The sequence below is a fragment of the Eucyclogobius newberryi genome, unplaced genomic scaffold (assembly GCF_026437365.1).
Source record: "Eucyclogobius newberryi isolate DKJ021-1_F unplaced genomic scaffold, fEucNew1.0.hap1 SCAF_19, whole genome shotgun sequence".
Classification (NCBI taxonomy): Eukaryota; Metazoa; Chordata; class Actinopteri; order Gobiiformes; family Gobiidae; genus Eucyclogobius; species Eucyclogobius newberryi.
This window is the reverse complement of record NW_027315823.1, coordinates 27,796,903-27,813,344: the sequence shown is the minus strand read 5'-3', so window position 1 is coordinate 27,813,344 and position 16,442 is coordinate 27,796,903. Positions and strand designations below refer to the sequence as shown.

Genomic DNA, 16,442 nt, shown 5'->3' with positions numbered 1-16,442 from the left:
CAGTAGTAGTTTTGACGGCAGAATGCAATTGTTTTTCTATTAAGAGCGTTTATTTTTTTTAAGCTTCCTATAAATTATCTGTTCTTTTACTCCTGTATCTACTTGCGTTGCAACACCGAAATTTCCCCATGTGTGGACAAATAAAGGCTTATCTTAACTTATCTTATCTTATCTTGTTTGGTGAGACTTATGTTTTATTATTGACACAATTTAGCCAGAAACACTTGTAAACATTGTTATTAATGTTGCGTTCCAGATAAATAACTTAATAAATCTACATGTTATAAAAAATTAAAGCGAACTTTTGACAGATAATACACTACTTTCCCTTAGAACTCCACCAATTTGAACTTGCCCAATACAAAACTAATTTACATATTAACTGAGATAATGTGATATTCAATGCGTGTTACCTAGACATATTTATAATGCTATAAATAGTCAGGAAAAGTCTATCACAAGTTTTTGTAGAAGCTTATTTTATCCTACTTTACAACTAAAGGTAGGAGATTCATCCAAACATGTATAATGTCGCAATTGTTGTTTTGGAGATATGCTAAATTGTATCATCAAATAAACAAATTACCATTATTTATAGAACCTTTTACAACGCTCAAGGTGACCAAAGTACTTCACAATAAAAGTCAAGCAATATAAAAGCATAAGACAGTGCAAAACAAAATGTGTGTCACTGTATTTTTGTGTTAAAAGACAGTCTGAATAAATAATGATAAAACAAATATTATGAAAAAATATTTAAAATACCTCATAAAAAGATAGAAACATCTAGTGTAATCTTCCAAACAAGGGTATAAAGTGATATTTATGCTCTTTTGTGGTTCATTTACAGTGTCATTCATGTTTTGTGCGATACTTGAACCTCAACCAAGACATTTACTGACACATTTGAGCACAATCCTGATATATTCTTAAAATATTGTCTAAATATTGTTATCAAGACAATCCAAATATCACCCTCCCCTTTACAACACATAATAATATAGTGTCATCTTCAGAAAGGAGGTTCAAAATCCAGCTGTATTTGAAAAATCTCACCGTATTCGCCGGGTTTTGTTGCCATCGGTTTCAAGCCTCTTTTCCACTGAATTGCTATTGTGTTGTACAGACGGACGAGGCATTGTCTTCTTTAGAATAACAATGTAATTATGAAAGGAATGTATCTAATAAAAGGCAAGAAAACAGTCAATACAAAGGCCGTATGAAGTGTTATGTTCTCAATTTAGTTTAATTAAAATGTTGGACTTTCACAAATGTCCCAATGTTGGTGCATAAAACTATAATTGAACATTGACATGACATCACCATTGGATACCTGTGGAACACAAACTGAACCCACAATCAAGGACTGGATTGAAATGACAACAGACAAATAGAAACTCATTACTTTGGTGCTTGATTTGAAATGTAGTTAATTTGACAGACTGTGATTATAATTTTTGTTCTGTTGGATGTCATGTGCTGCGTGTGTTTGATATCTTATTTTGTGTTTTTGCTCTGTGTTCCGTGTGCCATGTGTAAAAATCAGATAAAACTGTTAAAGCTATTATTCTGTAAAAAATATGACTATTTATAAGGAAAAAATCTGATATCATTATTATTTCTCAGATGTTTTGATGGACGATGTGATACTGTGAGAGCTCAATAGTGGCCATGCCAACTTGTCAAAGCCCTTGGGTGGGAGACCACTTGTATGCCAGGAGGCCACAGGGGGGCGGTAGCGCACACTGCTGTTGTGTCCTCAAGCAAGACACTTCACCCACATTACCTCCAGTGGCTACGTGCGCTGGAGTATGAATGAGATAATGAATGGAAATGAGCTCATTGACTACAATCTGGTGTTTTTACAGCAGGTGTGTCATGTATGTTCATTCACACGCACTGTCCCCACCAAACAAACACATCATAATAATTGCCTGTTTTCAGATTCTAGAATGGGATGATATCATCACTTAGCCAGAATCCCCTATTATATTGTACTTTGCCATGAGATATCGATTCACAAATTGTGTGTGTGTGTGTGTTAGTGTGTGTGTGTTAGTGTGTGTGTGTGTGTGTGTGTGTGTATCTGATAACCCACAGTAAATACAGGAAGAAGATAAGATAATATAGATAATATATGCAAGCAACTATAGAGAGGCGTGTCACGTGGGAGTGCCGGTGTTACAGACGCGGTCGTTCCACTGGAGGAATGAAGCGCGACAGGTTCACGCGCCACACGTCCCGCTCTCTCACCTCTTCACTTTGTCACTTTGTCTGGTTCACGCGACAGGTCATGGCCTCCTCCGACGAGACCGAGCGCTCCCTCACGCCCGTGGACTTCATTCAGCTGCAGCATTACGTGGACGGTAACGCGCATGTTTTACACTCTCACGTCTCATTTTGTCACGTGGGACCGACTTTTATTGTCCAGGGTTTTCAGGCGGATAAGTCAGTCAGTCCAAAGGTTGATTTAATTGCGTGTATGTTGTGCACGGTCGCAGCTCTTCAGCTTTGTAAACGTTTAAATGCTTAGATTAATACAACTTAATTAATACACCAACGCAAATTAAACACTTAAAATATGCTTAATCTTGGCTTAAAATATCAAAAACTGAGGAAAATAAAGTAATTTAATACCAATTTTATTTAGATACAAAACGTTTGGGTTGGGAGTCTGTTTCAAATAACTTTTTAACCTTTGACCTTTCAGCTTTTGTCTTTTTTACGCACCACCTTATGACATCAGCAGGTGGAATGGTGCTTTTTGTGCTTTTGAGTAGAGTTAGAAAAAATGGATCGTATCAAAAAATATTAGAATATTGAGCAAAAATAGAAGATAACTAAATAGAAGAAACTTAACTTCATTTTTTATCTTTAAAATATTTTGATTTATAGAATATAGTTTTTATTCATACAGCAGCTTTCACAGATAAATGAGTGTAAAGAGCAAAGCCGCTTGGATAATGTGCAATATGCAGATAAATCATATTCGATTTTACACTGTATATTTATCTATCTGTAAGTTTATATATAAATTGCCCATTTAGGACCAAGTTAAATTATAACTTTTAGATTTGTTGAAAGAGTTACGTTTTGGGCCAAATGCAATTATTTTGGTTTCTACCTAACAATATAAGCTATAACATTCAGAACTGAGCTATTCCTGACGTGTATTTGTATTTATTGACAAGGCAATCGTAACAAAAGAGAGTGGAAAATGACATAAACATAGCACACAACCACAATATAACACACAGCACAATTATACCATGGCCGAAAACAGTGGAAAATTTACTTTTTAACGCTTGGTTTTTGCCTCTTTTGCAGCTAGTAATAAAAGAGTGAAAGATGTGATCAAAGATTTTCACCCTGGAGGAAAGCTGGCGCAGCACACCTTCGGAGAGGTGATGCCCCTCTTTTACCCCTGCTGCAGTTTAGTGCCAACATCACACGGTCAGCTGTAAAAGTCCTTCTGTTTTGGCCCCTCAGTGCCTGGACGAAGGAGGCTTCGCTCTCTTCCTGAAAACATATCTCGATATCCGTGAAGTTCCGGCTGATTTCTGCAACCGACTCTTTCTGTATTTCAAACACGTGGATCACAACGAAGCAGGGAAATGTCAGCCTCAGAAGGAAGGTACGAGCGCTTTTATATGTTCAGTTTCACTCACGTTTACACATTTGACACTGTAGGAAAAGTATGCACATGTTTCAAAATATGCAAAATATTCTTGCTTTATTCAAGTCGGTGTTAAATTCCTCATTCGCTCAGTGATCCATCAAAGGTTTGGACAATGTTTAAAGCCAGATGACAACCTTTGAAACCTTTTCTACTTTATAACCAAATATTCTTTTATTATTCATTTGGATAGTCTTTTATTTCAAAATAATAGTGCTGTTTGAAGTTGGTGAATTGCTATAAAACTGGAAGAACAATGGATTCCAAATAATAAATATATAGTTATTAGAAGTACTGTAGTTCTTGTAATTGTAAATCTGATACTACTAATAATAATATATTCATTACTAATGATGAATGTTGTGTCTAAGGCGGAGTCTTCCTTCAGGATGTGTCCTGTTACTTTTCTGTTTTGGAGGACGGACAGCCACGAGACAAACTCGAATGTAAGTTTCCATAATAAATCATATTTACTAAATATATTTGAAGATTTTTTAAATGAACACAAATTATAGGAAATTGCTCTTTTTTAAACTTTTAACCACGTTATAACAAAAACATACCATAATTCATTGTCTGGTGAATCCTGCCTAGTAAGACCTCTCCCTCTGAGCCTCAGAAAACACTCACTTTCAAATGACCCAGTTTTATGATGTCATAGGTCAAGCTCTGAGATCTCCTGCGCCTAAATCACCATCATTTCTGCCTCAGATCACAATCATCACAACCGCGCGCTTACATTAGCATGTCGAGGCTGTAGATTGGGCTCTAACTCAATTCCACACGTGGGAAACGCCAGACTGAAATTAAGTGTGCTTTTTGTAGACCAATTATTCAAAGTTCTAAAACATGAGAGGCCAAAGCAGAGGTTTAAAGCCCAAAACCCTTTAAATGTAGTAAAATTACATTCACAGTTTTTCAATTATGTTTTTTTGTGTTTCCAGTTACATTTAAACTCTATGACAAAGACAATAACGGGCTCCTGGACAGTTCAGTAAGTGCCAAAGTTAAGCCGCAGTAGTAGTAACAGTAGTAGTAACAGTAGTAGTAGTGATTTATGTCGTACAGTATAAGTATAAGTTCTGTGTCATCAGGAAGTGGATCGGATCATCACTCAAATGATGAGAGCGGCGAATTACCTCGGCTGGGACGTCACCGAGCTCAGACCTGTGAGAAAAGGACCTGTTACTGAAGAATAAAGCACATAATTGTCTTTTTACCGAGAAAACTGTACATTGTGGCGTGTTTGACGTTCACGCAGATGCTGAAGGAGATGATGAGGGCCATAGACGTGGACGACAGCGGGACAGTGACGCTGGAGGAGTGGGTCAAAGGAGGAATGAACAATGTCCCTTTGCTGGTGCTGCTGGGGCTCAAGGTGCGGCATACGGCTGAGCAAAACGCATGCTGACTGTAGAAGTGTTACCCGCAGATGCAAAATCAACACCCGGATACTAAAACTGTATCAAAACTGAACTCACAACGTTCAATATGTTGTCAAAAAGAGCAAAAAACAGATAAAAATCTAAATCAATTTTTTAAACCTGGTTTAGGACTAAACCGAGTCTAAAACAGGGCTTGGACCTGATTCATCCCTGTTTTAGACCTGGTTTATCCCTGTTTTAGACTTGGTTTATCCCTGTTTTAGACCTGGTTCATCCCTGTTTTAGACCTGGTTTATCCCTGTTTTAGACTTGGTTTATCCCTGTTTTAGACCTGGTTCATCCCTGTTTTAGACCTGGTTTATCCCTGTTTTAGACTTGGTTTATCCCTGTTTTAGACCTGGTTCATCCCTGTTTTAGACCTAGTTTAGCCCTGTTTTAGACCTGTTTTAGCCCTGTTTTAGACCTGTTTTAGCCATGTTTTAGCCCTGTTTTAGACCTGGGTTAGCCCTGTTTTAGACCTGTTTTAGACCTGTTTTAGCCCTGTTTTAGACCTGTTTTAGCCATGTTTTAGCCCTGTTTTAGACCTGGGTTAGCCCTGTTTTAGACCTGTTTTAGACCTGTTTTAGCCCTGTTTTAGCCCTGTTTTAGTCCCATTTTAGACATGTTTTAGCTCTGTTTTAGCCCTGTTTTAGACCTGGTTTAGCCCTGTTTTAGCCCTGTTTTAGCCCTGTTTTAGCCCTGTTGGTCTGTAGTGTTAAGAGTGGCACTGACCTTGCTCTCTTCTGTCAGATGACGGAGAAAGATGGGCAGCACTCGTGGAGGATGAAGCACTTTAACAAACCCACGTACTGCGGCGTGTGCGAGAACATGCTGCTGGGGCTCGGCAAACAGGGACTCTGCTGCACGTGTGAGTGTGTGAGACATGATGAGGTTCAGCCATGATCCTGGTTATTCAGCTCACAATATAATCATAAAAATTAATAAACCAATAATCAGGACTATTTCAGAAGCAAATTAGTAGTATTAGTAGTATTTTTAGTTCAAAAAATAGACCAAAATATAAATCACTTTTTTCATCTAGCAGTTTTTGTCACATTTAACTTTATTTTGTCTTTCAGAAAGTTTAATTTTGTAAAGCCGGTCACATACTTGAGGAACAGTGACATGTCAGACAGCGGGAATGAAAGAAAATTAAAGATTTCACTGTTGTTTGGTCACAGTCTCAATAATTGTGAATCATCATTAAATCGTTTCTCACAAAAACACGAAAATGTGATATCGTGACGTCTCTACATGGCCAGAAAACATCAGACAACGAGAATAATAATCAACAAACAACCCAATTATTAGATTTTTGATGTGTGTGTTTGAGCACCAGAGAATCTTAAAATCCAAAACACATTTTTAGAGTAACTGTTGTATTTGAAAAACAAAGTACAATAAATTTACCGACACAGAGTCACCAGCAGGGGGCAATTGTGCTCTCTTAACCAACGCATCTCCACCTGCAACTACAACAACAACAACAGCAACAACAACACTAACTAACTTTTTAAATCATGAGCTATTCAGAAACATCACATTTCAAGATTGACCCAGTTAAAAAAACAAAAAAAAACACGTCTAATAAAACATAAAAGAGTTAACTTTGCTTTCCAGGCCTCATAGTCTTATTGTTTGTTATTTATCTTCTTTTCTTTCATTGTTCTTGTTGTTCAGGCTGCAGATACACAGTCCACAACCAGTGCGCCAACAAGAAGCCTGAACCCTGCACTCGCACCTTCGTCAAGTCCAAAACGGAGATCGGTGTAAGAAGATTCTGTTATTTGTGTTCTAAAGTATTGTTTTCCTCTCAGCAGGTAATATCTTATTTCTATTTTGAATAATCTAGTAAAGAAGAGAAAGTGCCACTCAAAAGGACATCAGAGGATTAATCTGAGCCGTGTTTTAAAGTGCGGGGATTATTATTATGCTTTATATTTGGCTTTTGTAGGAGGTCGTTCCAAAGTGAGGCTTTTTGACGCGCGTTGCTAATGTTTTTTAAGTTGAAATGAAGCTTAAAATTGCAGAAATATCTCTCTTTTCTTTGGGAGATCACACCAGATGTTTCTGTCACTTTTTGAACTCATTTCAAACCGTTTTAATCACAGACAAACACTCGATATTCCAATTTTTGCATATTTCCGCAACAACAATCATGATAGCATCCGTTTTTCGACTTCTCTCCCACTTCTACGTGCATCGTGATCAAAACGAAATCGTGATCCGGCCCCAAGAATGTACATTTTCTGACATATCGTTCGGCCCAATGCAGGTTTAGTTGATTTGGTGCGTACGGGATAAAAGTGCCGACCGACCTTGTGATTAGCTGATTCCGATCATTGAAATGTATTGATTCCACAGAGAATCATCTTGCTTGTAAACGGGCTGAGAATAAGAAGGGAAATGAGACAGACAGGAAATAATACACGCTTAAGCACAAATACATTTTTATAATACCAGTTGTAATAGTTTGAGCTTAAGTGACATCTTAACACTGAAGATAGAATGGATAGAGCTGTCAAATGCAGAAGTTTGACCTGGTTTATGGGTCGACGACTTCTTAGTGTGTGTAAATGAATGGAATAAACAAAATTAGTATTAAAAAACTTTCCGAACATGCAGGCAGAGTTCTTGAACAATCCCTAACAAATACTAATACAATCAAACATTCAAGCATTGAATCTCCCAAAGCGTTTTTTTGGCTGAGATTTTTTTCTACTGATTATTTTCTATTTTTAATGGAAACAGATCTAAAAATGTGCACATTTTGCAAAAGGATAAAAGTGAATTTATGAACTTAATTAACCACAGCATTACTTAATTATGTGTATGTATTTATTCTGTTAAAAAAAACAAAGCATCAAACTGAAAGCATCACCAGCCAAACTGTTAATCTTCTTGCGTGTTCCCGGGCGACTGCCGCTAATGTCGACCACGTACACGTTTACACTTTTTCCAGATTCCCGCCCACGACTGGATCAAAGTCGACTGCAAATCGAACAAGTGTGAAGTTTGCCACAAGAAAATCAAAACCTTGGGAGGACGGAGCTGCGTTTGGTGCCATGAGAACGTGAGTATTGAAAGTAACTCATGAAAATGTATTTAAAGTCAAGTAAAAAAGTGACTCATTTATTTGTAACAGAAAAAGAAAGATCTGAGACATTTCATTAAAATACTGTTCAATAAAGGACTTTTAATGTTAAATTTAATGCCTCAGTGATGTTTTTATTTATTTCAAACTTTAATGCTTTTTGAGTTTTAAGTCAGACACAGCAGGTATTTTTAGTGTTTCTTTGGAAGCGAATTATTATCACAGTAAAAATAATACGTAGACATAGCTGAGTTTTAAAAAAATACATTAAATAATAGTAAAAACGTCTTCAGGTAATACAGTCAATTACTATTTATTTTAGGGCTGCAGCTAGCAATTATTTTTTTTTTTTTTTTATCAAATAAAGGTTGAAATTCTCTAGATGGAGACATTTTGATTTAATAACTCCACTGTCTTTTGTCACATAAAGGTCCGTGCGAATGTGTTTTAGACTTTGTGTAGTCCAGATAACGATTGCAATGATCTATTGCACCTATCACTGTTACTTATCAGTCGTTAGTAAGTTATTTGTCGATAAAACGTCGCAGCCCTGATTTCGATGTCGTTTCAGCGTCACAATGAGTGCGTCGTCGTCGGCATCAAGCTTTGCGACTGTGGACCGCTGAGAGACCACATCCTGCCACCCTGGGCCATTTACGCCGTTTCCAAGGTAACGCACAACGACAAGCGTACGGTGAATCGTCGCCAGCTTCTAAACTCGTGTGTTGTGATGTTTGTTTTTCCCGCGCAGAATGAAGATACGAGCCTCTTAAACGTAACTCTGGATGGAAACAACTTACAGGTTTGATTCAGCCGTCCACTAAATTAGACCTGTTTTACTGTATTTTGATGGTTTATTTATTCATTAATGTACGTTGAAACCAGCCGTACTTATTAGAATCGGCTCAGATATTTAAAAAAAAACGTATATCTCAATTGTATTAATCAAATGTAGTCCGTTTTGTTTGATTTTTCACATTAACAAAACAGAAAAAGCACATAAATCTTACTAAACGTCATTTGAATGTGATTCCTGTCCCATTTGAGTAATTAATTATATTTTCTACGACTTGATTATAATTTTGCTTTTTTCAGATTGTTCCAATAAAAGGCACTCATCCTCTGCTCGTTTTTGTCAACCCAAAGAGCGGGGGGAAGCAGGGGGAATAGTATGTCCTCGCTTTATTCATCTTATTGTTTCATTTCTGCTTCCATAATTAATGACCTGAATACAACGTGTTTTCAACAGTGTTCTGAGGAGGTTTCAAAATCTGCTAAACCCTCGACAAGTTTACAATTTATCCAGCGGAGGCCCAGCTCCAGGGTAAAGTCAAGTGTTTTGTATCTGTATTATGTCAATGTGCCTGGGGGCCAAATGCGGCCCTCAGAACAGTTTTTGTTGGCCCCCCGGCTTGGTACAGTTGCTACAAACAACTAAAAGTAGTACTTTTTACTGTAATATTGGGTTTCCATGCTTTGTCAACCTAATATTAATGTTCCAAGTCTAATTAAAGAAGTGGAGGCATCGAAACAATGTCAAATGCAAAGTTTCGAATGATTCACTTTGTCCTTTTGACAAATTCGACTTTGTTGGGTTGTTTGTGGCCCTTCGTCCTGTTTAAGTTTCAAAATACGGCCCTCGGTGAAAAAAGTTTGGACACCCCTGCTGTAGATGAATGAAAATGGTCTTATTTAATCACTGTAATTCCACATGTAAAATGCCATTATTCTCAAAATTATTACAGTGATTTTCAGAGATTAATCCTGACTTTCTCTGGTTAGTTTGCAGTTCTTTCACAGCCTGCGAGATTACAGGGTCCTGGTTTGTGGCGGCGATGGAACCGTCGGATGGCTTTTAGACGCAATAGGTGATAGTCATTAATCATGTCTTTTCAAGGTCAAGGTTTTTCCCCTTCAAAGTGACAAAAGCGCTGTGTTTTTCAGACAAAGCCGATCCCCCGGTCCATCCTCCCGTCGCGGTGCTGCCGTTGGGCACCGGGAACGACCTGGCCCGGTGTCTGCGCTGGGGCGGAGGTGAGCGGAACACACGCCATCTTTTGACACGCGACGCAGTTTAATCACCACTTCACACTGACATTGCGTCACATTCATCTATTACAAGGTGTGCTACGGAACCTTTCTGGTGGAGGATCGGCCCGTCTGCTTGTGTCCATGGAGATAGTTTTGCTTTGCCTGGAATGCTCCACAGTGTAATTAAAGATGAGTTTAATGCACTACTGTGGAACATGCCTGGAAAAGCAGTAAAATCCCCAGTGAGACAAGCTCCAGGGCTGCAACGATTAATCCACTAATTATGACGATACAAATGATTGATTTGATCATTCTAATGGTTATCTGGACTCTAAAACACATCGAGATCGATCGCAACATTAGTAAATTAAAATGTCAAAAAAGAAAAAAGAATTTATGATTTTCTAATTTAATAACACATAAACAAATATATTAGGAGGGGGGGAGAACTGACATAAATCAAAAACAGTAGACATCCAACAAAACAACAAAAAATGTGAAAATCGTGGCACACAAAACCCAAAGGAAACGTCCCATTTAGTCCAATTTGCACATCTTCAAAACCACATTCACGATAAACACATACGAGAGACGTTTTATAAGAAAGATCACAACATTAGTCAATTAAAATGTCAAAAAAGTCTAAAGAATTTCTGATTTTCACCAATAATACACTTTATTCCCTAAATATTTTATGTCCAGAAGCCTTCAGTCAGCATATTACAATATTTAGAATTGTTTTAGAAAAGTCTCAATAGAAACAATAGTTTGACAAGTCGACTACTAAAATAACCCCAGAAAAGTTACATGTAGCACCTTTAAAAACATTATATTTAAGCAGAGCTGGAGTTGTGTTTCGGAGCTTAACTTTGAAACAGACGGATTTAACAAGCCTGGAGTTTTGTCATTTGAAACTAAGAATTTCACGTTTTCCAAATAAAGAAGATATTAATTGCACCGTAGCATATTTTCCTGCTACAGCTTATGTTTTGTTTTTTATTACCACTGTTTCAGAACCGCAGTACGGCTCAGTCATTACATCACAAGCTTAGACTATTTGTTCCCCAAAAGCCGTTACAAAGCATAAATCCCACGTGTTGAGCTTTCGCCTGCTTCTCTCGTCTTGACCTTCAGGTTACGAGGGCGGAGACCTGAGGGACATCCTGAAGGAGATCGAGGGCAGTGAGGTGATCGAGATGGACCGCTGGAGCATCAGAGTGGTGCCGGACGACCCCGAGGAGGTGGGCGACCCCGTGCCCTACGAGATCATCAACAACTACTTCAGCATCGGCGTGGTGAGTGACGCTTTAAACGACTAGATCATAACGCTGCAGGGGAATCCTCTCAGAACTGTGTAAATGTGAGACGGAGCTCAACTAAAACGCCACTGGGATCGTCACAAAATGAAATAAATGCGTTATTTTAATAGCATATTTTTTATTGGATGATTTTACAATAACTTTTAACCAAAAGATGCATCTACAAAAAATAAATTTACTGTGTCTAGAGAGAAAGAAAAACGATCTATCTTCAAATCTATAACAGAATCCAGTCCTCTTTATTTATGTAGCACATTTCATCAACACAAACAGTAAATTTGTGTTATAATTGGTATATAATGATGAAAAAAAATACAGAAATCCATATAACATGTAGCTCTATTTAACTCTAAACAGTGAAACTAGTCAAATTAAATATACACACATATTTCTTCATACTATCTTACTTTAAGATAGTCAGATGTACTAAAAACAAGATAAATACTACCTTATTTCCAGCAGCTATGCACTTATTATCTTGTTTTAGATGGGATTCTTTCAGCTCTTTACGTCTGGTATTCTCCCATCATCTCGTCAATGTTTTCTTTGTTTAATGCTTCTGCACATGGTCCCTGTGAAATAAAATACTGAAATACTAAATGTAGCTGAACTAGAAATGCAATGCACTCATACAGCCACACCTCTCGTCTCCTGCAGCTTTAAACTCAGCATCTTCTCATGTTCACTGTCTGTGCTCGTCCAAACCATCTGGATACTTTATGTCTTTACAAGCGTTACACACTCCAAATACAATCCATCCCCCTCATCATTAACAAAAAGAACAATAAATAGATTCAGCTTTTCCTCTTTTCCTCTTTTTTCTAATAAAAGCGCCGGAGAAAGCACACAGTGTGTAATTAGCAGCTTCGTTCCGCGTGGGATGAAGTCGCTGATTGATCGAATTAAAACATAATTGCTTCCCTCGTTCGCAGGACGCCTCGATCGCTCACCGCTTCCACTCGATGAGAGAAAAGTATCCGCAGAGATTCAACAGCAGGTCAGTGCCAACGCCGCTGCAAACGCCGCTGCAAACGCCGCTGCAAACGCCGCTGCAAATGCCGCTGCGCTCAGGGTCAGGGCTCCGCAGCACAGGCAACAACAAAACCACAAATCCTCCTAATTATCGAAGGACTAACAAGTCATTTTGAGTTTAAATTCCTGTGATTTATATTTCAGTCAAAGTCCTGACTTGATTTAATTACAATCGCAATTCTGTCACTGAATTCATGACTGACACTGAGTTCATGATTGACACTGAATTCATGATTGACACTGAATTCATGACAGACACTGAATTCATGATTGACACTGAATTCATGATTGTTTAACCGGTGCTGCGAATGGCACTGACCAGACTCTCTGTTTCCTTTCAGAAAGAAGAACAAACTTTGGTATTTGGAGTTTGCCACGTCTGAGAGCATCTCTGCATCGTGCAAGAAACTGAAAGAGTGTCTCACTATAGTGGTGATTTACATTTATGCTCTCTATGTTAATGTGTAACTCCAGACTGGTCTGTTTTCGGCCCCTAAAAGTGAACACACATACATCATTTACACAAATTATGTATAAACTATGACAACTATTTGTCGAAAAAAAAATGGTTGCATTAAATTAGTTTTTGCCAAGTGTTTGCTGGGTAATTTCCTACTGTGATGTCAAACAGGAAGTTCAATTATAAACCTAAAAATGTGCTATTCTGTGAAAACATTCTTTTAACTTTTAGCAAAATTCTAAATATATTAATCCAACTGCATTTTAGTTCAACAAGTGGTCCAACCTGTAGGGGGCGCTTTAAACCAACAATATTAATTATTAAATTATCAATATTAAGAGTTATCCATATTTGATCCATCCAACAACCATTTTTCTTGGAGTCTTAGAAAATTATTCCAGTGTTTACAAGTTATGACGTAGTTTTAGTAGGTTTACACGTAACAAAATGTAAATAATACTTAATGGTGTCTTTCTTGATGTAGTTTTCATAAAATGGTTGATCTTCAGCTGTCCTGAAGCTTTGGGTAAAATGATCAGGTTTATATTTAGCTGCAGTATTCAGACCACTTGGGCACGAACTGTGGCAGCGCAGCCTGTAATCCCCCGGACCCTCTTGTGTGTCCTGCAGTGCTGTGGCAGACAGCTTGATCTGGGCACAACCAATCTCGAAGGTATCGCCGTACTGAACATTCCCAGCATGCACGGCGGCTCCAACCTCTGGGGCGAGGCCAGGAAACCGGAGGCGGGGCCGAACCAGGCCGAGGTCATCACGGACCCAGAGCTCCTCAAAAGTGTCTCTCAAGGTCAGACACATGAAGGCCGAAGTACAACGGTCATTTCACGAAAAGAAATAGTTATTTAGAACGCAAAATGCCTGGAACTATCCGATTTTTACTCGTTTTAAAGTTAAGATGGCGCCACTTGAAGTTGAGCATGTTACAAAACGCTAACAAACGCTAAAATTACAAGCGTCTTTTGTCATTTTGATGTAATTCCTGCTTTATACGAGTCATAAAACTTCTTATTCGATGACTGAATTAGTTGACAATTATCTCAATAATTGATCAGTTGCGATTAACTTGTTGCAATTAACTTGTTTAGGCCCTTTAGGCTGCGGTCATATCTGTGTTACATTTTTTCAAATAGAAGTACATTCAGAGGTCTATGTTTTGAGGAAATATGCCTGATGTAAATGACCCGAATGGAATAAAGTTTACTATGATGAGGCCAGAGAAGATGTAGCACGTGATAATAATCTGATATTCGGGACTGTAGGCATTAGTCCAATAACAAAGGATCCCTGGGAAGACATTTTTAAACAAAAATGGGGTATTAGTACATTTCTGCCATTTAATCACACATTATCACTGTACGCTACTTCTGTTAATTTTGGAATTGTGAGATCTGGATATTGTTACATTCTTACTGAGAAACTGAAATCATCCACTAAAACTATTATGTGTACTATGACTTCAGCATTTCAGCTTTATTCATTTGTTTTTCCAGATATAAGCGGATCTCTGTTAAGTAATATTGTCATTTAAAGTCTATATGTTAAACTACACTAAAACGTAGTGAAAATGATATATATTTCAGATTTGGGTCGCACATAGGTACAGGTAATTCCGCAACTGTTACCTAGCAACCATACTGTAAACAAGAGCCAAAATACATATAAACACACATAGTTATGATTTCACAAACAATAATACAATATAACACCTTTATTTCGTTGAATGATCGTTTAAACTGTCAGAAAGCGATGACAGTTAAGTGTACGTCGACTGTGTTTTCAATAGCACACGTCGCACACTGATGACATCACAGAGGAGTTCTGTTTGAAGAAGCTCGTTTTCCAAATTTCTTCACAAACTGCCACTCAACTGGAATAAAACTGTGATAATTATTTAGCACAGGTTCTATCCCTCCAAGCTAAGTCATAATTAGAAAGACATGAGAACCTGTCATGTAGACTTTAAGGTAATCTTGTCCACTCTGGTCTTGTTTGCTTTGGCAGACATGAGCGACAGGCGCCTGGAGGTGGTGGGTCTGGGAGGAGCCATGGAGATGGGGCAGATCTACACCGGGCTGAAGTCCGCCGGCCACAGACTCGCTCAGACCTCTCAGATCACCATCAGGTAGAATTACTGTGGCTCTCAGGGCGAACGGTCTCCCTGGTGACGTGGAGGAAGTGACTGCTGACTTAGCAGCGAAAAACTGCCGCGATTTGAACACCCAAAACATATTCCTGCACTTGTCTGACAACAGTGAATGCGCTGTAGGGCTGCCAGCGTTTAACCAGTCGCTTAGTCGAGTAAGATTTGTATTATTATTCAAGTTATTTTATTGATATTAAAGATTTACCGCGGCAGAAAGGAGACGGTGTGACCTGAGTTAGGTGGAGTTTTGAGAGTAAATAATTCATTTATTTTGTCTTTTTACATATAAAGTGCAGCTTAATGGTACTTTTTTGCGATAAATAGGTATTTTTTTCATGAATTGCCTCGTGTATTATCGACTTGTTCACCGTCTGCGGCAAATTAAATGGAACGTTTTCGCAAAGTCTTCAGACGGAACAATACTTTGCCGAATAATGCGGTACCACTTGTACTAAATTGAAATAAATTGCGGCTCCCACACGATGACGGCTTGTTACACTCGTCAACGCGATTCTGTTCCATCTTCCTTCAGGACGATCAAAGCGCTGCCCATGCAGATCGACGGAGAGCCGTGGATGCAGCCTCCGTGCACCGTGAGTCACTACTTTACCCATGTTATGCCACTACAAAACAGTAGAATGTTACTTTTGTTCTAGCCATTCAACCTTTCTTTCATTGATACAAGTCTGTAGAGCAGGCGTAACACTGGTTTTGATTTGATTGTAGATCTATATAACTCACAAGAACCAGGCGAACATGCTGATGGCTGCAGCGACCAAACCCTCGGGCTTCTTTCACCTCAAGTAAAAGAAACTCAGATTATCAATCCAGTTAGACTCCAATGAATATTTAAACGTTTATTAAATCTTACCGGATAATCTGTGTTACTGCATCACGATAGATGTTAGAAATTACGACTAAAAACTGTGATTTAAAGTTGGGGTACCTGACTTTCAAGCTGAGAAGAGAGGACAGTAGGATTTCTAAAGCTTTGCCTTTTAAATTCAGACTGAACAATTCTCTCAGTGTGTATTTACAGTCTGGTCGTAACTTTCAATTTATTCAAATCAACTTCTTTTTGTAACGCCCAAAATCACAACAGCAGTTGCCTCGAGGGTCCTTCAAACCAACTTCAAAAAATTGGTCATTGTCATTCAGAACAAAATGAAACGTCTCTCACCTCAGACTCCTCAGAGTTCTGTGGGGAGATGTTTTTCTGTCCCTCGTGTTATGTTTTCCTTTCCT

The 16,442-nt window shown here is 38.3% G+C and overlaps 1 protein-coding gene across 1 annotated transcript; it reads left to right on the top strand.

Moving 5' to 3' along the window:
- The first annotated feature begins 2,293 nt into the window (after positions 1-2,293).
- Positions 2,294-16,231, top strand: dgkab (diacylglycerol kinase, alpha b). Its single transcript, XM_072452554.1, has 23 exons — positions 2,294-2,366; positions 3,328-3,404; positions 3,490-3,634; positions 4,048-4,122; positions 4,621-4,670; positions 4,771-4,845; positions 4,938-5,054; positions 5,851-5,968; positions 6,781-6,869; positions 8,063-8,173; positions 8,766-8,864; positions 8,946-8,996; positions 9,290-9,363; positions 9,444-9,518; positions 9,977-10,062; positions 10,139-10,228; positions 11,360-11,520; positions 12,477-12,541; positions 12,918-13,008; positions 13,667-13,841; positions 15,056-15,176; positions 15,730-15,790; positions 15,924-16,231. The coding sequence occupies exons 1-23, from the start codon at positions 2,294-2,296 to the stop codon at positions 16,002-16,004; spliced, it is 2,160 nt and encodes a 719-aa protein (XP_072308655.1). The 3' UTR covers positions 16,005-16,231.
- The last annotated feature ends 211 nt before the right edge of the window (positions 16,232-16,442 follow it).